The sequence below is a fragment of the Suncus etruscus genome, chromosome 3 (genome assembly GCF_024139225.1).
Source record: "Suncus etruscus isolate mSunEtr1 chromosome 3, mSunEtr1.pri.cur, whole genome shotgun sequence".
NCBI lineage: Eukaryota > Metazoa > Chordata > Mammalia > Eulipotyphla > Soricidae > Suncus > Suncus etruscus.
The window spans coordinates 86252795-86275839 of record NC_064850.1 but is presented as its reverse complement, the minus strand read 5'-3'; the positions used below and the strand labels follow the sequence as shown (position 1 = coordinate 86275839).

At 37.8% G+C, this 23045-nt stretch overlaps 1 protein-coding gene across 1 annotated transcript in view; it reads left to right on the top strand.

Annotated features, from left to right (window-relative positions):
• The window catches only part of PGM5 (phosphoglucomutase 5), a 223434-nt gene that overhangs the window by 103208 nt on the left and 97181 nt on the right, over positions 1-23045 (top strand). The window contains exon 7 of the mRNA XM_049770951.1: positions 9047-9162. Within this exon, the coding sequence (XP_049626908.1) occupies positions 9047-9162 (116 nt within the window). The remainder of the gene's footprint in view (positions 1-9046; positions 9163-23045) is intronic.

Sequence of the window (23045 nt, the reverse complement as noted above, 5' to 3'; positions counted from 1 at the left end):
GGGCACTGTTTCCTTTGAGGTACAGAAGCTTCTCAGCTTAATATATTCCCATGTGTTAATCTCTGCTTTCACTTGTTTGGAGAGAGCTCACTGCACAATTATCCTTTATGAAACATTTACTCCTTTCCTCAAAATTTATCCCCACCCTTTTCCTTCTGGTAACTACTAAGAGCCAAAGAGTTTGTTTACATTTGATTTAGTTAATCTGCTTAGTCTCTTCCCTACAAAAGAAAAATGAAATCCTGTTGTTTGCAACAACACACCTAAACTTAAAGTATATTATGCTTATTGAAATAAGCCAGAGGATAGAGGAATATAAACAGGATATAGAATTTTAGTACTATGTGATCATATATAGAGAAATCTGCCAGTTTAGTGTTTCTAAAGTGCAGCATATTGTTATTTAATAGTTCAATTTTTTATCCAATAAATCACTGTGATATCATAAATTTATTTGTAGTCTATATTTTCTCATTTTTGAAAAGGATTCCTGAGCATGCATGTTTGATGATAAATTTTTGCCAAATGTTAATTAATAGAATGACTTATAGTCTCATTGTTTCACAATCAGAATTATAAACATCCTTTCGAGATTGCTTTGAAGGAAAAAGTCAATTTTTAGGTGAGATGTGGATGCATTTTAATGTGTTTGGTATGAGGTAGTGTGAGCCCTTCCCTCTTCTATATGCTCACTCATGGAGTAAGTCCTCCAAATAGAGTTGGGTGAAAAATGTAGTGTGACTAGAGAGATAGTACAGTGTGTAGGACACTTGCCTTGTATTCTGTTGACACAGGTTTGATTCCTGGCATCCCATAGGGTTTCAAAGCACTGCCAGGAGTAATTCCTGAGTCAGAACCAGTAGAAACTCCCGAGTGTAACTGAAAGTGTCCCTAAAATAAACAAAATAAAAGAAAAAATGGTAGTACTCAAAGCTATGACTTCAGCAGTTTAAAGACTGTGAAGTGGAGCCAGAGCAATAGCACAATGGGTAGGGCATTTGCCTTGCACCCAGCCAAACTAGGATCAATCCTGGCATCCCATTTGGTCCCTCAGAGTCTACCAGGTGTGATTTCTCAGCCCAGAGCCAGGAGTAACCCCTGAGTTCCACGGGACATGGCGCCAAACCCAAATATGTATATTTTTATATTTATATACATATATGTATAAATGTATATGTATATTTATATATTAATATTTGTATGTATATACATATATGTATATATACATATGCATATATGTACATATGTATATGTATATATAATATAAAGACTGTGAAGAACTTTGGGACAATGCCGTTCCCAGGCATTGTTCATCTGGGTGACTGGTATAGGTGGAGTCAGCTACTTCATACTATACTAGGAAAGTGCTACAGGAACTGAAAATCATCAGCTTCTAAGATGCTTATGTGTAGTGAGATTGCTATACAGTTACTGAGTCCAGATGACCTCTCTCTTAACAATCTCTCTTATTCCCTGTGACCGATCTTCATCTGAGGCACACTTCAGATTTAAATCTTTGTATCGAAAGTGTTTCAGTTAATGACCAGAAGTAGTCTTTTTCATTGAAAGCCATCTTCCTTGTTATGCTTTTTCAGAGTTGGCAATGATTGAGGTTTTAAGAGAACACAGGTAGAATCTGGTGCTTCTGCTCCATTCACCTCTACTACTTCTTCATGGAGGATATGGGAGCTTGACTGGAAGAGTTTTCATTGTTCTTCCACTAGAAGCAGCCATTTTCACTTCTCAATTCTCAGGAACAATCATGTCCTCTTATCTTGACTTAACCCTTTCTTCTTTGTGTTCAAGTGTCTCCCAAGTTCCCTCTTTAATTCAGCCATAACCACCATATGAAAAAAAAAAACCCACAACAGTTCCATGTTCATTTTTGTATTTCAGTCTCTGTGACAGGGGAAATTGGCAGTTGAGTGACTTTTATGTCCCCAAAGAAACTGTTTCTCCATTAACTTCAGGAACATAGTATTCACAGTATTCTTGCCAACCTATTTTAGTCCTACTGTTCCCTAGAGACAACCAGGCCCTCACAGAGTCTGTCTCAGCTGAAGCTGGCCCTCTAGGGGTCACCCTGATTGGAAACAGCCGCTTCTCCTTTCTTTTTTCTACCCCAACTGCCCAGAGGTGAATCTCTGGCTCAACTTATCAGGGGAAGAGAATTGACTTACCTGGACACTAGGATTTTTGCTGATGGCAACCAGATCATGGCCAGGCACAACTTCCATATGATCCTCTGAGCTCATTTAATCAGTGTTTGCCAACATGGACTAAATAAAATGTCAGTGCCATAAAGTGCTCTTTGTAAACATAAGAAACTTGCAGCACGAAGTGAGCATTTAGTTTCAAAAAACATCAGCTCATTCTTCGGGTTTCCTCCACTAAGCTGCTGAAGCTTCTTAGAAGCAGAAAGCTTGTGTGGTTATATTCCTTGCTTGAGTGCTGGATTCCTGAACCTGTTCTTATCCCTTTTCATTATGTGGATTATTTGCTGCATCAACGTTTGCTTCCAGATCTGAATCTCACCAGATACTCATTTTAGAGCCTGGGGTTCTGCATGGTCACATGCAGATCCCCATAGTAGAAGTACTGATTTCCTTAGTTCTCATTTCAGTATTTCAGCGAATAAGAATGGTGAAAAATGTCTTCTTGGGGCCGGGAAGGTGGCGCTAGAGGTAAGGTGTCTGCCTTGCAAGCGCTAGCGTAGGACAGGCCGCGGTTCGATCCCCCGGCATCCCATATGGTACCCCCAAGCCAGGGGCGATTTCTGAGCACATAGCCAGGAGTAACCCCTGAGCGTCAAACGGGTGTGGCCCAAAAACCAAAAAAAAAAAAAAAAAAAAAAAAGTCTTCTTATCTCCAGCTCCCTGGGAGATAAGCCCTCCCATGTTTACTGAGGGAAGGACCAGCAGAGAAGAAGCTCACATGTCTGCACCCCCTCTTTACTGTACACTTTTTCTCAAGACCAGCTGTGCTGACCCTGTAGGCCAGAAAGGGTCAACTTCACTCCTCCAGTGCATCCAGGACCGAAGAACTCCCCCTCAGCTAATGACCAGAAGCAGGGTGGAGCTTAGTCACTGCTGCTGCTGCCATTACAAGGGGCACCAGCTCAAACAAGTAGAGCTTAGGAGGCCTAGGGAACAGATCTGGCAATTCAGGAAGGGCAGTTCAATGCTAGGATCTGAGAAAGTGCTGCTGTCCCTCCCCTATAGTGTTCCCTAGCCATTCTGACAGTACTCTGATGCCTCAAGAGACACATAGGTGGTGCTCAAGGTCTTGTGGGGTGTCAGGGATTGATTTAGTGCCAGACACATACAATTCAAATAAATTAACCCCATATTATCTCTCAGGACCTACGTATTACTACCTTAATTTATTGCTCCCTGATGCCTAATGATGTAGACTGTTTATATGCCTATCAAGTCTTCCATATATCATTTTTGTAAACTGTCTCTTTACAACTTCACCCTCTTTATTTTATATCTATTTATTGTTTTTGTTATGGGATCACACCCAGCAATATTCAGGGGTTACTCCTGGCTTTGCACTCAGAAATCTTTCAAGAAAATTCTTGAAGGTGACCATATGGATGTTGAGGTTTGAACCCAGGGTAGCCATGTGCAAGGCAGGTGTGCCTACTGTGCTATCTCTCCTGCCCCATTACCCTCACTTTTAAAGATTGCTTTAAAATGTATTTAGAAGAGGTTTTTTTAAAATGTAAAATGCATATAGGCCTTTGTGGATCTGTATAATATAAAATTTTTTTCTGGTCTATCCAGTTTACCATCTCTCAAAATGTCAGTGAGTTGAGCATGCAGAAACACTTTGAGTCCTTCTAAGCTCTCAGGGAAATGTACATTTAAAGATAAAGCAAAGAGGGACCTACTTTTCTAACTATTGTCACTTTTTCCCTATTAAAATAACTTAATAAAACAAAATTAAAAATACTTGAAATATATAAACTATTTCTTTAAGTATTCACTAAATATATCTGGAGGATCAAATATTGTTAAATATTTGTTAAGAGTCACAAGATATCAGTGAACAATGCAGGCAAATAGTCCTACCCTTATAGACCCAGATTTTTAGTAAGAGTCAATATATATATAAAAGGAGACAATATACATAAAAGCTCTTGTCACTTCTTGATTAGTATTCCAAGAGTATCTGGGTGTGTTTCTTCCATTTGATATAATCAAAGTTTCTTATGTTATTATTCTTTGCAAGAGAAAAAAAAGATGATTGAAAAAATAGGATCAGCAATAACCATTGATATTCCAGTAGACTATTATCTTCCTTTACACAGTGATAGTGTTGTGTAATTATTACAACAGATATTTGAAAGCCTATTAGATAGGAATACTCTATGCTTGATTTGGGAGGCTAAGCATAGATTTGCCAGCCCCTCTACTTGTAGTAAACCTTTAGGGCACTTTTAGTTTCCTTTTGTAATTGTCATCCTATTTGACCATATGATATCTAGGAATCAGCAGAATGGAAAATTAAAAACAATGGACATCAAACCTTGATGTTCATTGAGTTACTGACCAAATTCTGAAAGGACTTTTATTTTCAAGAAATGCCTTGTCCTATCCTGGTAATTCCACTGATTAAAATTTGGAGAAATTCCCTTAGGTCCTAATGACTAAATTCAATAAATCATGCAGAAATATTTATTTATATGTTAGGATGTATAAGAAGAGATCATAAAATAAAATTATCTCATCCCCTGCTATCCAACAATACTCCTTAATGGATATTAGTCAGCTGAAATCAGATGGTGTTTACTGAGTGCAAGTTTGACAAGGCACTACATTATCCTAGGCATTAATGTGCTGTAAAGATAAGCCTTTAAGGACTTTCTAACACATTGGTGTGACGGTATCTGTGTATAGAGGGAAAATGTATACAACGACAATGTGACCATAAATATACATGCCAAAAAATGGAAATCTGTGTCAGGAAGAAGAGATGTTTTGCATTAATTGTTACAATGGGGGAAAGAATAAAATTTATTATAATAACAGAGTCCTTGCTACGAAATGTATAATGTCTTGAACACAGTAAAGAAAATTTCTCAATCATCAAAACTTAAAGGCAGGTGTTCTAATAGTCTCAGCTCCAAAGGATTCAGAGATCTGGACCATATTATCTTTGTGTCTTCCACCTTCAAAACGTCATTTTATTTCTTTGTTTCCTTTGTTCTTTCTCCCCCACCATTTCTCTTTTCCTCCCCTCCTCTTTCCTCCTTTCCTTTCTTCTCCTCCCTCCCCCTCCCTTCCTTCCTTTTTCCTCCCTCCCTCTCTTCCTTCCTTTCTTCCTTCTTTTATGTTTTGGTTTTTGGTCATACCTGGCAGTACTCAGAAAATACTCCTTGTGGTCTCAGGCAACCATATGTGATGCCAGGGATCCAAACCCAGGCTGGCACATGCAAAGCAAATGCCCTTCCATTTGTACTATCACTTCAGTCCTCCACTGATTTCTGGGCTTGTCCATATCAAAATCATAGAGGAAAAAAGAACATGGAGGATGAGAAGTGTTATGGTCAAGGTCTGGAAAAGGCAAACATCATTTACACTCAGATTTCATTCATGTAAATTCTGAAGTGTGGTCATAGATAAATGGAAAGGAGTTACGTACTGTGGTTGAGTTATGTGTCCTGAAGAAGAGACAGAGTTATTGATCACCTATTGATAACTGCTACAGATTTCATAACAGCTAGCATTGAGAACTATCATGATAGTGAGAGAGAGAGAGGGAGAGAGAGAGAGGGAGAGAGAGAGAGGGAGAGAGAGAGAGGGAGAGAGAGAGAGAGAGAGAGAGAGAGAGAGAGAGAGAGAGAGAGAGAGAGAGAGAGAGAGAGAGAGAGGCACGCAGAATGCCTGTCCCAGAGATAGGTAGGGGTAGAGGTGGGGAGGGAAATGGGAGACATTGGTGGTGGGAAAGTTGCACTGTTGTAGGTGTAGGGTGGTATACATTCTATGACTGAAACCTAACTACTAACATTTTGTAATCACAGTGCTTAAATAAAGAAATTATTTTTTAAAGGTGTCTTGAAGCATATTGAAGTATTTTTTAACAGAGATTTTAACAGAGATATAGAAAGAGGATCGATTCAGGTGAAATGAAAATCATGGAGGAAAATACTAAGCTAGGCAATAAGAGCCAAACTACAAATGCCTATTTGGAAACTAAGAGTGATAATCTAGTTTGTTAGGAACATGTAGAGAACAGTAAGGGAGAAGCAGATGAAAAGATACATTGCAGCTGTATGCAACCAAATACTACATTTTTAGACATTTTTAAAATCCACTTGGAGGAGGTTATATATAAGAATCCACAATTTTATGGCTTTGTTTTTGTTTTTAGGTCACACCTAACAGTACTCAGAGCTTATTCTTGGCTCTGCACTCATTCTTGGTGGTGTTTGAGATGCCAGAGATTGACCCAACTTACAAGTTCCCTACTTGCCATACTTTCATTCCAGCCCCTAAATAATCCAGAATTAAAAAAGCAAAAAAACAAAAAACAAAACAAAACAAAACAAAAGAAACACTTTTGCTATCAGGGCCCATTTTCACTTTCAGGAAACTAGTAGAATAGATTAAAATTTTTTCCTTCATAGTCTGGTCTTTTCTAGAAAATGAGTTCTTATGTTTATCTCCAGTGCATGGAAGCAGCAATCAAAGAGAGGGTGCAGGTCCTCAGAATGAGCAGTTTGATTTTGAGACTTTGTACCAACAAATCTCAGAGAAGTCCAGGGCTTTCTACCAAAAACCATTCTAGCTAAAGTTATCAACTGACTGATATGTTTGGGCTGGATCCCAAGTTCAGGAGTTGGAGGAGTAAGAAATTCCTTTCTGACCCTAAAATATAATCAGCTCATGCTCAGGATACCAAAACTTAATTACCCTAGTGTTATCTTAGCTTGCATTTCTGCCATTATGGCTCATTGTCATACACACAGTATCTGGTACTTTAAAATCTAACCTGTTTTCAGCTTGATGACTTCTTGGCAGTGATTAATTGGAAAGGGTGGGAGCTGGGGAAATCCTTTCCCTTCCTCTCAGATCTGCCCATTTGACTTTGAACCAAGAGTGCTTTAGCTTGATAATAATACACACCCTCTCACCCTCTCTCTTACCCTCACCTTTGCCCCTTGTGCATTCTACTTGATAATCATAACTATTCGGACTTGCTAAATTATTTTTGATCTAGGTTTTCCCATCTACTATACCAGGAAAGCTTCTGTGTCATTTATTTCTTCTTCCTTGAGCTTCTGCCCATAAAATTAATGGTTCTCAAAATTTAACTTTGCTCTGTGATTTGGAGGGGAACTTGGTCATGATTCCAATTAGAATGTGAACATGTTTGTACATCTTCCTTAGTTCACTGAATAAAAAAAAAAGCTGAAATCCTGATGTAGAACCAGCCCATCTAAAAGGTGCCCCTTTTCAGAACAATGTTGAAAGATAATAAAGTTTTTGATAATTTTTTAGTTTTCAATATTTTAAATCCATTAATGATATACAGGTTATGAAATGGGGGTTGTTCATGTTTCTACATCAGAATTTTCTGGATAGTTTTTCCTCTAAAAGACCACAGACCAAACCAAAGAAAAGTCATTATACTGTGACTTTGTTCTGTGCACATTGTTTTTCCTTTTCTTCCCCACAACACTCTTACTGGCTCCTCTTCAGGACCGCTTTCTGCTCTTAGAACATTCAAAGATGCAAACTTTTCTGATAGCCAGCCAAAGTTTTCTTTTAGTTATTTGCATGAGAATAAGATGAAATTCTTCCTACTATTATCTATATGTAGCATCAGCTTACTTCCCAGTTTGTTTTGAGACCTCTTTAATGACCAAAATGTTTAGAGAGATCAAGAGACAGCACTGTGTAGCGGAGTGGACTAGCGAAAATATTAAGCAAATTTGTATCTAAACTTAGCTTTGCCCTTAAGTCTATTAAATCTTGAAAAAATTTATTCCTTTTTGCTGTAAATTGACACTTTTCTTCCAGTGTCTATGCTATTGAGTTATGAGTGAGAATTGTGCTAGAGAAATTGAATTACAATGCAGCCACAACAAAGGCCTATTCCACACCTACTGTGTGTGTGGTGAGGTGGGGGATGGGAGTGGGGAAAAATGTGTGGTGGGGTGTGGCACTAGAGTTAAATGATCCTAGAGAATTAGCCAAATAGAAACAAAGAACGTTTATCTATATTCATCTTTCATAGATGTGAATAGACATGGGGAAGATAGTATGATTTTGAATAACTTTTCTTTGGCAGACAATGAGAGCTATATCTATTGAGTTGTTGAAGATTAATATTCCTACCAGTTGGAAGAATGAGTATTTCAATTATAAACATCCTAAAGTTTGTGTGTATTCATGTGCATGGTAAAATTTAGCAGTTTGCCACTATATTAACTGACTTGTCATTAATAATTTCTAAGAGTTGAATTATTGATTCATAGAATATGTGACATTTATGTTTAAGACACTGGTCAAACAATATTCCAAAGTGTTCATATTAAGCAGCCATATTAATTTAGATTCTTATATTCTCCAAGTATACTTAATATAAGCATACATAAAATTTATAGATAGAAAATGTGAATATAAAATTTATAATGTAAATATATAAAAAATTTTCTATACTTTAACCTATTTTTTACATTACTGAAAAAGCAAGCTTGAGAGCAATTGGTATAGATTATTTGTGATAATGTTTTGGTGTCAGGCCACCTAGAAGTGCTCTGGGCTTACTTCTGGCTCTCCTCAAGGTTAGAGAGACCATAGGAGATACCCGATCAGTTGTGAATAAGGCATGCACCCTAACTATTGTACTATTTCTCTGTACTAGTTATGATTTTTTAAACCTATGCTTTGAATAATATTGGAAATTGTCAAATGTTCTGGATGTTCTAAAGTCTAATTATGGAATTTATAGTAAAGTTTAATTATTTTCTCTGTGCTGAGAAAGCAAAGACATCAACTATAAATTGACAGTTTCCTCAAATTTTACTTTTCAGAGTGGCCAAATCCATGAAAGTCCCTGTATATGAAACCCCAGCTGGATGGAGATTCTTCTCAAATTTAATGGACTCAGGACGATGCTCTCTGTGTGGAGAAGAGAGCTTTGGCACTGGTAAGTTGGGTTGATATTACTAGAGAATGTGAATGCAGCATTTTAAGACCTATGAACTAAAAAAGAGAAAAAATGGTTATAGATGCTTAGTGGAATGTGTGCTGTGACTCTTACCTCTTTTACCCACTTCTTTTTTGGTCGGAGGGGATATCATGTAGTGCATAGAAGACTCAAGAACTTCTGGAAATTTTCAGTCAGTGGTCCTGCAGTTCAATGTAATGATCTATGGATGAGGTGTTACTTCGGCCATATGATGCTGACTAGATTAGCAGGTTACTACCAAGGTCACACCTATCAATGCTTGAGGGTCCCTGTGAGGCTGGGAATTGAGCTACATGGCAAGCATGTACCTAAAACCCTATAATATCTTTGTCCTCTACCCCACTACTCATGTGAAATCATTTTATTTAAGTTCTATTATTTAAATTTAAAATTATGAATAAAAAGAATATCACCTTCAGTTCCTAAGTGTTTAGCACTCTAGTTTTAATCATCATCCACACGTGTGAGATTATTTGGTATAACTCCTTCTTCCTCTGACTTACCATACTATCTTCCTGTTTCATCTACCAGTAATTTGTAGCAAATGGCATGGTTTTATTTTTATTGCTGCATGATATTCCATTGTTTATATACCACCATTTTTTTTTTTTTTGGTTTTTGGGTCACACCCAGCAGCACTCAGGGTTTACTCCTGGCTCTGCGCTCAGAAATCGCTCCTGGCAGGCTTGGAGGACCCTATGGGATGCCGGGATTTGAATCACCATCCTTCTGCAGGCAAGGCAAATGCCATACCTCCATGCTATCTCTCTGGCCCCTACACCACCATTTTTTATATTTTTATTTTTTGCTTTTAAGTTTTATTTAAACACTGTGATTACAAGATTGTTCATAATACTCACAGATAAAGTTATTCATGATTGAGTTAGTCATACAATGTACAATAATCTTTACCAGTACATATTTCCCACCACCAATGTCCCCAGGTTCCTCCTCACCCTCCCAAATGCCCTCTCCCCTTCCAATCTCTGTAGCATAGATATTTTCTTTCTTTTTTTTTTTTTAATTTTTTTTTATTTAAACACCTTGATTACATACATGATTGTGTTTGGGTTTCAGTCATAAAAGGAACACCACCCATCACCAGTGCAACATTCCCATCACCCAAGTCCCAAATCTCCCTCCTCCCCACCCAACCCCCGCCTGTACCCTAAACAGGCTCTACATTTCCCTCATACATTCTCAATATTAGGACAGTTCAAAATGTAGTTATTTCTCTAACTAAACTCATCACTCTTTGTGGTGAGCTTCCTGAGGTGAGCTGGAACTTCCAGCTCTTTTCTCTTTTGTGTCTGAAAATTATTATTACAAGGGTGTCTTTCATTTTTCTTAAAACCCATAGATGAGTGAGACCATTCTGCGTTTTTCTCTCTCTCTCTGACTTATTTCACTCAGCATAATAGATTCCATGTACATCCATGTATAGGAAAATTTCATGACTTCATCTCTCCTGACAGCTGCATAATATTCCATTGTGTATATGTACCACAGTTTCTTTAGCCATTCGTCTGTTGAAGGGCATCTTGGTTGTTTCCAGAGTCTTGCTATGGTAAATAGAGCTGCAATGAATATAGGTGTAAGGAAGGGGTTTTGTATTGTATTTTGGTGTTCCTAGGGTATATTCCTAGGAGTGGTATAGCTGGATCGTATGGGAGCTCGATTTCCAGTTTTTGGAGGAATCTCCATATCGCTTTCCATAAAGGTTGAACTAGACAGCATTCCCACCAGCAGTGGATAAGAGTTCCTTTCTCTCCACATCCCCGCCAACACTGTTTATTCTCATTCTTTGTGATGTGTGCCATTCTCTGGGGTGTGAGGTGGTATCTCATCGTTGTTTTGATTTCATCTCCCTGATGATTAGTGATGTGGAACATTTTTTCATGTGTCTTTTGGCCATGCGTATTTCTTCTTTGTCAAAGTGTCTGTTCATTTCTTCTCCCCATTTTTTGATGGGGTTAGATGTTTTTTTCTTGTAAAGTTCTGTCAGTGCCTTGTATATTTTGGAGATTAGCCCCTTATCTGATGGGTATTGGGTGAATAGTTTCTCCCACTCAGTGGGTGGCTCTTGTATCCTGGGCACTATTTCCTTTGAGGTGCAGAAGCTTCTCAGCTTAATATATTCCCATCTGTTAATCTCTGCTTTCACTTGCTTGGAGAGTGCAGTTTCCTCCTTGAAGATGCCTGTAATGTCCTGGAGTGTTTTGCCTATGTGCTGTTCTATATATCTTATGGTTTTGGGGCTGATATTGAGGTCTTTAATCCATTTGGATTTTACCTTTGTACATGATGTTAGCTGGGGGTCTAAGTTTAATTTTTTGCAAGTGGCTATCCAATTGTGCCAACACCACTTGTTGAAGAGGCTTTCCCTGCTCCATTTAGGATTTCCTGCTCCTTTATCAAAAATTAGATGGTTGTATCTCTGGGGAACATTTTCTGAGTATTCAAGCCTATTCCACTGATCTGAGGACCTATCCTTATTCCAATACCATGCTGTTTTGATAACTGTTGCTTTGTAGTACAGTTTAAAGTTGGGAAAAGTAATTCCTCCCATATTCTTTTTCCCAATGATTGCTTTAGCTATTCGAGGGTGTTTATTGTTCCAAATGAATTTCAAAAGTGTCTGATCCACTTCTTTGAAGAATGTCATGGGTATCTTTAGAGGGATGGCATTAAATCTGTATAATGCCTTGGGGAGTATTGCCATTTTGATGATGTTAATCCTGCCAATCCATGAGCAGGGTATGTGTTTCCATTTCCGTGTGTCCTCTCTTATTTCTTGGAGCAGAGTTTTATAGTTTTCTTTGTATAGGTCCTTCACATATTTAGTCAAGTTGATTCCAAGATATTTGAGTTTGTGTGGTACTATTGTGAATAGGGTTGTTTTCTTAATGTCCATTTCATCCTTATTACTATTGGTATATAGAAAGGCCATTGATTTTTGTGTGTTAATTTTGTAGCCTGCCACCTTGCTATATGAGTCTATTGTTTCTAGAAGCTTTTTGATAGAGTCTTTAGGGTTTTCTAAGTAGAGTATCATGTCATCTGCAAACAGTGAGAGCTTGACTTCTTCCTTTCCTATCTGGATTCCCTTGATATCCTTTTCTTGCCTAATCGCTATAGCAAGTACTTCCAGTGCTATGTTGAATAGGAGTGGTGAGAGAGGACAGCCTTGTCTTGTGCCAGAATTTAGAGGGAAGGCTTTCAGTTTTTCTCCATTGAGGATAATATTTGCCACTGGCTTGTGGTAGATGGCCTTCACTATATTGAGAAAGGTTCCCTCCATTCCCATCTTGCTGAGAGTTTTGATCAAGAATGGGTGTTGGACCTTATCAAATGCTTTCTCTGCATCTATTGATATGATCATGTGGTTTTTATTTTTCTTGTTATTGATGTTGTGTATTATGTTGATAGATTTACGGATGTTAAACCAGCCTTGCATTCCTGGGATGAAACCTACTTGATCGTAGTGGATGATCTTCTTAACGAGGCATTGAATCCTATTTGCCAGGATTTTGTTGAGGATCTTTGCATCTGCATTCATCAGTGATATTGGTCTGTAATTTTCTTTTTTGGTAGCGTCTCTGTCTGGTTTAGGTATCAAGGTGATGTTGGCTTCATAAAAGCTATTTGGAAGTGTTTCTGTTTGTTCAATTTCATGAAAGAGTCTTGCCAAGATTGGCAGTAGTTCCTCTTGGAAAGTTTGATAGAATTCATTAGTGAATCCATCTGGACCTGGGCTTTTGTTTTTCGGCAGACATTTGATTACTGTTTTAATTTCATCAATGGTGATGGGGGTGTTTAGATATGCTACATCCTCTTCCTTCAACCGTGGAAGATTATAAGAGTCCAAGAATTTATCCATTTCTTCCAGGTTCTCATTTTTAGTGGTGTAGAGTTTTTCAAAGTAGTTTCTGATTACCCTTTGAATCTCTGTCATATCAGTAGTGATCTCTCCTTTTTCATTCCTGATACGAGTTATCAAGTTTCTCTCTCTCTCTTTCTTTGTTAGGTTTGCCAGTGGTCTATCAATCTTGTTTATTTTTTCAAAGAACCAACTTCTGCTTTCGTTGATCTTTCGGATTGTTTTTTGAGTTTCCACTTCGTTGATTTCTGCTCTCAGCTTTGTTATTTCCTTCTGTCTTCCTATTCTTGGGTCCTTTTGTTGAGCATTTTCTAGTTCTATTAGCTGTGTCATTAAGCTACTCAGGTAAGCTCCTTCTTCCTTCCTGATGTGTGCTTGCAAAGCTATAAATTTTCCTCTCAGTACTGCTTTTGCTGTGTCCCATAAGTTCTGAGAGTTTGTGTCTTGATTGTCATTTGTTTCCAGGAACCTTTTTATTTCCTCCTTGATTTCATCTCGGACCCACTGGTTATTGAGCATGAGGCTGTTTAACTTCCAGGTGTTAAAGTGTTTCTTCTGAGTCCCTTTGGAATTCACAAATAATTTCAGAGCCTTGTGGTCAGCGAAGGTAGTCTGCAAAATTTCTATCCTCTTGATCTTATGGAGGTATGTTTTATGTGCCAGCATGTAGTCTATCCTGGAGAATGTCCCATGTACATTGGAGAAGAATGTGTATCCAGGTTTCTGGGGATGGAGTGTCCTATATATATCCACTAGGCCTCTTTCTTCCATTTCTCTCCTCAGGTCTAGTATATTCTTGTTGGGTTTCAGTCTGGTTGACCTGTCCAGTGTTGACAAAGCCGTGTTAAGGTCCCCCACAATTATTGTGTTGTTGTTGATATTATTTTTCAGATTTGTCAACAGTTGTATTAAATATTTTGCTGGCCCCTCATTCGGTGCATATATGTTTAGGAGAGTGAATTCTTCCTGCTCTACGTACCCCTTGATTAATATAAAATGTCCGTCTTTGTCCCTTACAACCTTCCTGAGTATAAAGTTTGCATTATCTGATATTAGTATGGCCACTCCAGCTTTTTTATGGGTGTTGTTTGCTTGGATAACTTTTCTCCAGCCTTTTATTTTGAGTCTATGTTTGTTCTGACTATTCAGGTGCGTTTCTTGTAGGCAGCAGAAGGTTGGATTGAGTTTTTTGATCCATTTAGCCACTCTGTGTCTCTTAACTGGTGCATTTAGTCCATTGACATTGAGAGAAAGAATTGTCCTGGCATTTAACGCCATCTTTATTTCAAAATTTGGTGTGCCTTTTGGGTAGTCTTGTCTTAGATTAGGTCTTTCAGTTTTTCTCTTAAGACTGGTTTTGTGTCTGTGAAATTTCTGAGCTGTTTTTTGTCTGTGAAACCATGTATTCTTCCATCAAACCGGAAAGTGAGTTTTGCTGGGTATAGTATTCTGGGTGAAGCATACATTTCATTCAGTCTTGTCACAATATCCCACCACTGCTTTCTGGCATTGAGCGTTTCTGGTGACAGGTCTGCTGTAAATCTCAGGGAAGCTTGCTTGAACATGATTTCCCCTTTTGATCTTGCTGTTTTCAGAATTCTGTCTCTATCTGTGGGATTTGTCATTGTGACTAGGATGTGTCTTGGGGTGGTTTTTCTGGGGTCTCTTTTGGTTGGTACTCTTCGGGCATGCAGGATTTGATCACATATATTCTTTAGCTCTGGAAGTTTCTCTTTAATGATGTTCTTGACCATTGATTCTTCCTGGAAATTTTCTTCCTGGGTCTCTGGGACTCCAATGATTCTTAAGTTGTTTCTGTTGATCTTATCATAGACTTCTATTTTCGTCTGTTCCTATTCTTTGACTAATTTTTCCATTGTCTGCTCATTTGCTTTAAGTTTTTTGTCCAATCTCTCCTGCTGTATGGAATTGTTATGTATCTCATCTTCCACAGCACCAAGTCTATTCTCAGCTTCTGATACCCTGTCCCAGAGCTTATCCATTTTGTCATTCACTTCGTTTACTGACTTTTTCAGTCCTGTTAGTTGACATGTTATTTCAGTTTGGAGTTTTGTCATTTCTGCCTTCATATTTTCTTGGTTCTTATTAGTGTTCTGTTCAACTCGATCCATGGTTTCTTGGAGTCTGTTGAGCACCTTCCATATTGCTAGTCTAAAGTCCTTATCTGAGAGGTTGATTAGTTGTTCAGTCATTATCTGGTCCTCAGAATTGTCATCTTCATTCTCTATGTCTGATGCTGGCCTGCGTTGTTTCCCCATTGTCACACTTGTATTGTGGGTTTTTCTACGTGTTGTGGTGGTATTCATTGTCTATATGATGTAGGCAGCACACTCCTCTGGCTCCTCCCTTTCTGGATGGGCTGACTTGCCTCTAAGGGAGGGGAGTCCTCCGTGGATGAAGCCTCTCACTGGGTCAAATCTTAGGCCCAAGCATGCAACAGAGAAGACAGTCCAGAGAGAAATGTTTGCTTCTGTGATATAGCGCCGTTCTTAGTGTGATTTTTCCTTCTTGTTGCAATGGAGTTCTTTCCTTAGAAAGAGTGCACGGCCACGTAGCGAAGCGGAGCGGCCATGCTCCTCTGAGCCTCTTTTTGCCCCACTCGCAAGAGTTTCATGCAAGAGGACAGTAGAGAGACATAGACAGGTCACACTCACAGTCTTTCACAGCTGAGCCCCACTGGGCCGGTGTACTTTCGCGGATTTTCCCCGCCTGGTGTCACACACAGGGAGCCAGCTTTTGCAAAGGTTAGCCGGTTTTTATGCTCTGAAGTCCCTCCCTGAAAATGGCGTCTGGGCGAGCGAGGTTTCTGGAGGCTCTTTTTGCCCCACTCGCAAGAGTTTCACGCAAGAGGACAGTAGACAGACATAGACAGGTCACACTCACAGTCTTTCACAGCTGAGCCCCACTGGGCCGGTGTACTTTCGCGGATTTTCCCTGCCTGGTGTCACACACAGGGAGCCAGCTTTTGCAAAGGTTAGCCGGTTTTTATGCTGTAGATATTTTCTTTCTCTCTCTCTTTCTCTCTTTTCCATTTTTTTCCTTTAGAATCTTTGGTTTGCAGTACAGTGCACATTTTCCACCACAAATGTCCCCACTTTCCCTCCAACCCACCCTCCTCCCACATGGGGGGCAATCATTTCACTTCTCTCTCTCTCTCTCTCTCTCTCTCTCTCTCTCTCTCTCTCTCTCTCTCTCCCTCCCTCCCTCTCTCTTTGAAACTGTGATTTGCACTATTGTTAATGAAGGGTTGCTGTGGATCTCACTATTTTTCCCTTTCAGCACCCAGTTCTTGTGCAGTTCAATCCTTTCCAACTATCATGGTCTTAGTAGAATCTTCTCTACTCTAAATGCCTCTCTACTTTTCATGGTAAGCTTCCTACCATGGACTGGTCCTCCTGATCCTCATCTCTATTGTCTCTGGATAGTGTTACCAAACTGTCTTATTTTCTTTTCTTTTTTTTTTTTTTTTTTTTTTTGGATTTTGGGCCACACCCGGTGATGCTCAGGGGTTACTCCTGGCTATGCGCTCAGAAGTCACTCCTGGCTTGGGGGACCATATGGGACACCGGGGGATCGAACCGCGGTCCATCCAAGGCTAGCACAGGCAAGGCAGGCACCTTACCTCTAGCGCCACCGCCAGGCCCCAAATATCTCCCTCTGACTCATTTCACTCAACATAATAATTTTTATGTCCATCCACGTGTAAACAAACTCCATGACTTTATTTTTTTCTAATGGCTGCATAGTGTTCCATGTGTAGATGTACCACAGTTTCTTTAGTCACTCACCTGTTGTTGGGCACCTGAGTTGCTTCCAGATTCTGGCTATTGTAAACAGTGCTACAATGAATACAGGAGTGCAGAGGGCTTTTATTTTTGTATTGTATACATTACAATTTCTTTATCCATTCATTTGTGATTGGCTATTTGGATTATTTTCATAACCTGTCTATTGTACCAGGTACTATAATGAAATATATGTGGTTATATATTTCCAAATTAATTATTTGTATGTTCTTGGGGTAGATGTCAGGAAGTGAAATCACTGGTCATATGAATGATAGTTTCTTTTTTTCACAAGTTTTAAATGACACTCCCCTTGTAGGTATTATACCTGATTCTTTGTTCAAAGATTACTCCTGGCATTTCCAAGGGGGTACATGAGAGGATGAGGATTGAAACCTGGGTCAACCAGAGGAAAGGAAAGCACCCCTGCCTGCTGTACTATAGGTCCAGCTCCAAGTGTTCCTTTGTCCTGACATTTTCTCTAACACGAATTCTTTCTGATGTTTCTGATATATGTCATTCTCACTATGTGAGTTGATTTTTTATTGTCATTTTTATTTCAATTCTTTATAAATTAGTAGTGATGAGAACTTCTTCAAATGTCTACTAGCTAAGCTAGTCTAATGTTATTAGAGAAGTTAAACAATAATTCTTTTTTTGGTGGTGGTGGGGACACACCAGTAGTGCTCAGGGGTAATTCCTGGCTCTGTGCCCAAGAATCATTCCTGGCAGTGCTTGGGTTGCCAGGGATCACACTTGGGTTCTACATGCAAATCAAATACTATCACCTTACTATTGCTCTGGACCCTGAACTGTGATTCTTATTCCTATTTCTCTCAAATGGAACCTGTAACTATCATCAATACATTTTTGTATCTCTTATTTCCAGTAGTTTATAATATGTCTAGTGTGTATTCCTTAATGGTGTTTAATCTGCTGCTGAGCTTAGTGAAGTTCTTCATCTTTGTAATCATGTTTTTTTATTTTTTGTTTTTTATTTCTAGTTTTACTTTGTATCTTTTTAATAACCAAATCTAGGATAAAATGATCTATTTATATATACTGTTTATGTTTTCTGTTATAGAAAAAAGCTGATAAAGCATAGTCTTTTCAACCTTCTTTCTGGTTGTCTAATATCTAATTTATCTATACTCTGGTTTGGTTGATTGTTTTATTTCTGGATGAAGCAATGATTTGTTTTTTCATCATTTTGTTACATATCATTTTTATAAAATTAAATATATATATAATTAAATAAATAAATATTAAATAAATTGATGTATAGTATGTAATAATAACTGAGATTTGGGTAACCAGTATTTATGCATATAAAATGAACATTCCTATTTTATCAAGTTATTGTTCATCATCATGTGAATTTACATTTATTTAGTCAGGAGTTGAACTGTTTTGTATTTTATTGCTTTTGTTATCACTTTAAGTGTAATAAAAGTTTAAAATTTCTCCAGAAATAGTATAGCTTTTCTTTGTGCCAAAAGTGAGGATGGGTTGCTAAAATGCTTTTTTAGTGTTTCTGATTTATTCTCAACTTTCAGCATCACTGTTTGGAACACAAAATAGAGCTCTTTTCCCATGCTTCTGATAATTCTCCAATGAAAGCAGACTTTTGATTAGTATATGTTTCTGGGTCCATAGATAGTTTTTAATATTTTATCTAGGGGAAGAGTGATTTTTACTTTTATCCATCTTCCAATAACATTGGATATTTGTTCGAGAAAGTTTGTAATAGAAAAGTATGCAGCTCACACACCTAAGGGATTTTTTTTCTATGAAAGTAAGCAAAGGAGGCGCTACTTTTGCTATGAAGGAGAACTTTATCGTTTTTTCTCAACAGCAGCCCTTCATTTCCTAAAGCAGAACCACAATAATGTTTCCTTCTTCATCCTAATTTTTGGGGGGATGTGGTCAGAGGACACCTCTGGTGGCACTCAGGGCTTACTCCTAGCTCTGTGCTCAGAAAATAGTGGGTGCTAGGGACAGAACCCAAGTTGTCCATATGCAATGAAAGCATGCTACCACTATACTATCATTCCAGCCCGCCCACTCCCTCCACCTCCATTCCTACTCCTTATTGTAAGAATCCAATGGAAATCTGAGACCAAAGAAGTGTACCCATATATCTTGGTTTCCAAGAAATTCTATACTGATAGGGTTGAACTATATTTGGACTTTATAGTAAGTGTTTAAAACCCTCATATGACCTCATTCTTCACTTGTATGGAAGTATCTTTCCTATACTGAGACAAAATTGAGATGCTAGAAACACTAAGATTTTTATGCTTCTTCTTGAGTGGTTCACTTTGGGATTCACTTTATTGTGTTTATTGCCTTTGATTTCAGATCTATGATGAGTTATGCTTTGGTAGAAGTCCTGGTCTTTTCTTATTGCTGGGATGGGAATGGTATTCTCCTACATATGTACTTATCCTAACAACAAATTGATATGTGAAACCTCCAAGTCATTTATTAATAAATTCTCTGATTATCAACTCTAAATATAATTCTAGAGATCTTACTAGCTGATATGTCATTAAGTCTTTTTATATAATAATTTATCACCCTTTTGTCATTTTTTTCTAAAATTTTTTATGAAAAATGAGTCATATGTCTATAAAACTTTTAATAGCTTTAATATTATAATATTTATTCCTTTGTAATTTAGTGTTTATATAAAAATAAGAAACTATGCATATCTGGACTAAACTGCTTTGCACATTCTGCTATTAATCATAATATTTTATTTTCTTAATATTGTTACATTATCTTGGGCTATTTTAGGTATATAATCATGTAGTCTATGACCATAAAATCAGTTGGTGTTTTATCTTCCTATCAGTTGAATTAACTACAAAATGAATTAACTCCTTCATTCAACATAATAATAAGCAAAAACTAATAGTTCATGATTTTCAGAGAAATAAATGTAATATTTTGCCATCTATTTTGATGGTTTCTCTTTATTTCATTACATTTTTATCAGTTTTTCTCTGATATTTTTTCTACTTTCATTTGAATCTTATTAGAAATAGCTGCTGGGGGGCCGGAGAGATAGCATGGAGGTAAGGCGTTTGCCTTTCATGCAGAAGGTCATTGGTTTGAATCCCAGCATTTCATATGGTCCCCCGAGCCTGCCAGGAGCGACCCCTGAGCGCTACCAGGTGTGACCTCCAAAAACAAAAAACAAACAAACAATAAAAAAAGAAATAGCTGCTGAATTTATCAGTCTCTTTCATAGTCTAGTTATATATTAATCTGCTTTTTCACCTCTCTTCTATTTTGTGACTTTTATTTTTAAATGAACTATAATGATTACTTTACTGATAAAAAGCAAAATTGGATTACTGAGACTAATTCCTATTTGGCTATACTTAAACATATTACAGTAAAATCACTCTAAACACTTATAATGCTAGAGTTCTGTGATATACTGAGGCTCGGGAAGCAATTTCAGTCTGGAGAACTCACTTAGAGCCTAGCAGCATTACTATTAATCAAAGTAGGCATGGACAGCCAGTACCTTGCTTCCTTGGAGATAAAAGAGACCATACTACATTCCCTCAAATACTACTTTTCATTCTGAGGTTGGACTGAAGCTGTTTGCAGAGCAGCTGTGTTTTAGACAGGAAATTATCAAACCCTCTCTCTGCTGAGGAGCTAACAAATAGAAAGTTTTCTTTCTCTCTAGCATTCTATGGATATAATACAATGGCTGTAACTAAAAACAAATATATACAAACTCCAAGGTATGTTATTGTATATGATTCTGCCCATTAGTTATCATGAAATAAAGTTTAGAAACAAGAATGGAGACAGGATTCTCTCTCCCTCTCAACTGCTCCTTTAAAAAAAATGGCATGGCTTACATATTGTGTATAATTCTGTCAATTGGTTATTAATTAAGTGCAAATTTAGAAACTAGAATGTAAACTAGACTGGTAAACAAGGTTATCACTCTTTCAAAATCACCTAAAGATGCAATGTGAAACTTGTGTACATATCTGAAATCTTTAAATTAAGGTAACATTGGTTTACAGCACTGTTGTGTATGTTTGGGAAGTACAAGTTCACATTTCTCAAATGTGTGGTGCCATACCATAGAACCACTCAAATACCCCTCTGGGCTTCTTTACCATCCTCCTTCCTTCTGTTAATGTAGTTTTTCAGTCAGAATGCAAATGTTTGATTTGGTTTTAAGAATACACTCCTAAGAATCCTTTAGTTCTGTAATACATATAATTAGGCAGTTACTCATGACTATTTTTCAAAAGCTGGAACTTCATGGGATTGGAGCAATAATACAGCATATATGGCACTTGTCTTGTCTGCGTCCAACCTGCATTCAATCATTAGTCAGGAATAACCCCTGAGCACCAATAGGTGTGACTCAAAACAAATTTAAAAATCCCAGAAACACACACACACACATACACACACACACACACACACACACACACACACACACACACACACACACACACACACACACACACACACCCCTAAAAAAAAGGAGGAGGAAGAGAACAAAGAGGAGGATGTGGAGGAGGAGTAAGGACAAAGAGGAGGATGTGGAGGAGGAGTAAGGGGAGGAGGAGAAACAAAGGTTTGAATTTTAAACTTTCACAATAAAGGACTAGAAACACCCTGGGGTAGCTGAGAAAAGGAGAACATGTGTTGGGACTTGAGATTCAAAAATGACTTCCTGATAGAAATGAGGATTGACAACCTAGTTGTTATGGAATAGAAATATCAGACACATTTGTTTGAAAGGGTCTCAATTTGTCAGATGGAGGGATTAAAGCAAAGACAGCAAAAAATATTTGGAGGGCAGGAGATGTGTAAATGGTCAGTGCAGTATCCCTAGAGTCTGCCTTCTTTAACTTGAGTTGTGAACTCATAGAGGTGGCACAACTGAATGTTGTATTTGCAAAAACAACAGCAACCACAAAAAAGTGGCAATTGTACAGGGTTTCTGAATGTTCAAGAACCAAAAGTTAATTTAAAACTAATTGCATAACAAATGCAAGGTGTTTTTGGCAGTGCCCTCCTGGGTTGTATCTTTTGGACAAAAAAGGGTATATGGGTGGAAAAAATTTTAAGAATCCCTGATCTAGAGCAGTGCCTTTCCAAATATAGATTAAGACTCACTTGAAATCATGAGATTAGTATGTCACAAACAATTTACAACAGAATAATGTGTGAGAAACTATCTGAATGTTTTACATCTAGTAAAGGTTAATGTAATTAAGACAAATGTATGCTTTTAAACATGCACAGTAGGTTTCATTCTGAATTATAATTATTGTAAGCCAAGGCCCAAAATATCTAAGAAAGATTTATGTACAGCAGAGGTTAGCAGACAATTTTAAAGAGAGGTAGTAAATAATTTAGGCTTTATATATTAAGTGTCTACTTATGATTTCCTTTACAATTACTCAACCCATCTTTACACAAAAGCAACCATAGCCAAGACATAATCTAATGAGTATGGCAGGTTTAAATAAAACTTTTCTTAGAAAATTAGGTCTAAATCCAAATTTGGGTCATAGCTAACCAATCTCTGACAAATAGGGTAGGAGAAGGAATATCAAGAAAAGCACTGGAAATATGAGTGAAGTTTGGCCAACTTTTGAAGTTTGTTGCCTGTCTTTCTTCCATGTTGGTACTTGATTCCAGTGGAAATAGAAAACCAGGGCCAGCTCAGGAGAGAGAGTTCTACTTGCAAACACTTTGCAATAAGCTTTACTTTCAGTGACTTAAGCAAATTGCAAAATGGAGACTATAATTGGAAAGGAATTTTAATTTCTCACTGCTCTTTTCATTAATCTTTCCCTTTTCAAAGAGAGTAAGCTAGATTTTAGTGTAAAATCCTTAAATGAATCCCACCATCACCACCTTGCAGGTTTAGGTGACATTAGCCTGGTTTGATGGATGGAGCTCCTGGGCCCAATATATAGTTAAGTGACCTGCCCATAGCCGCAAAACTTAGTAAAAGGTCTCTTAAGTATAGTTGAGCACAGTGATTGGTCGCCTGCACATTTCACTGTGCAGATTGGTAGTTCCAATAAAAGCAATGACTAATTTTGTTTTTCAAGCATTTAACAGTAGATGATTATTAGGATGTATGAGGAAATGGA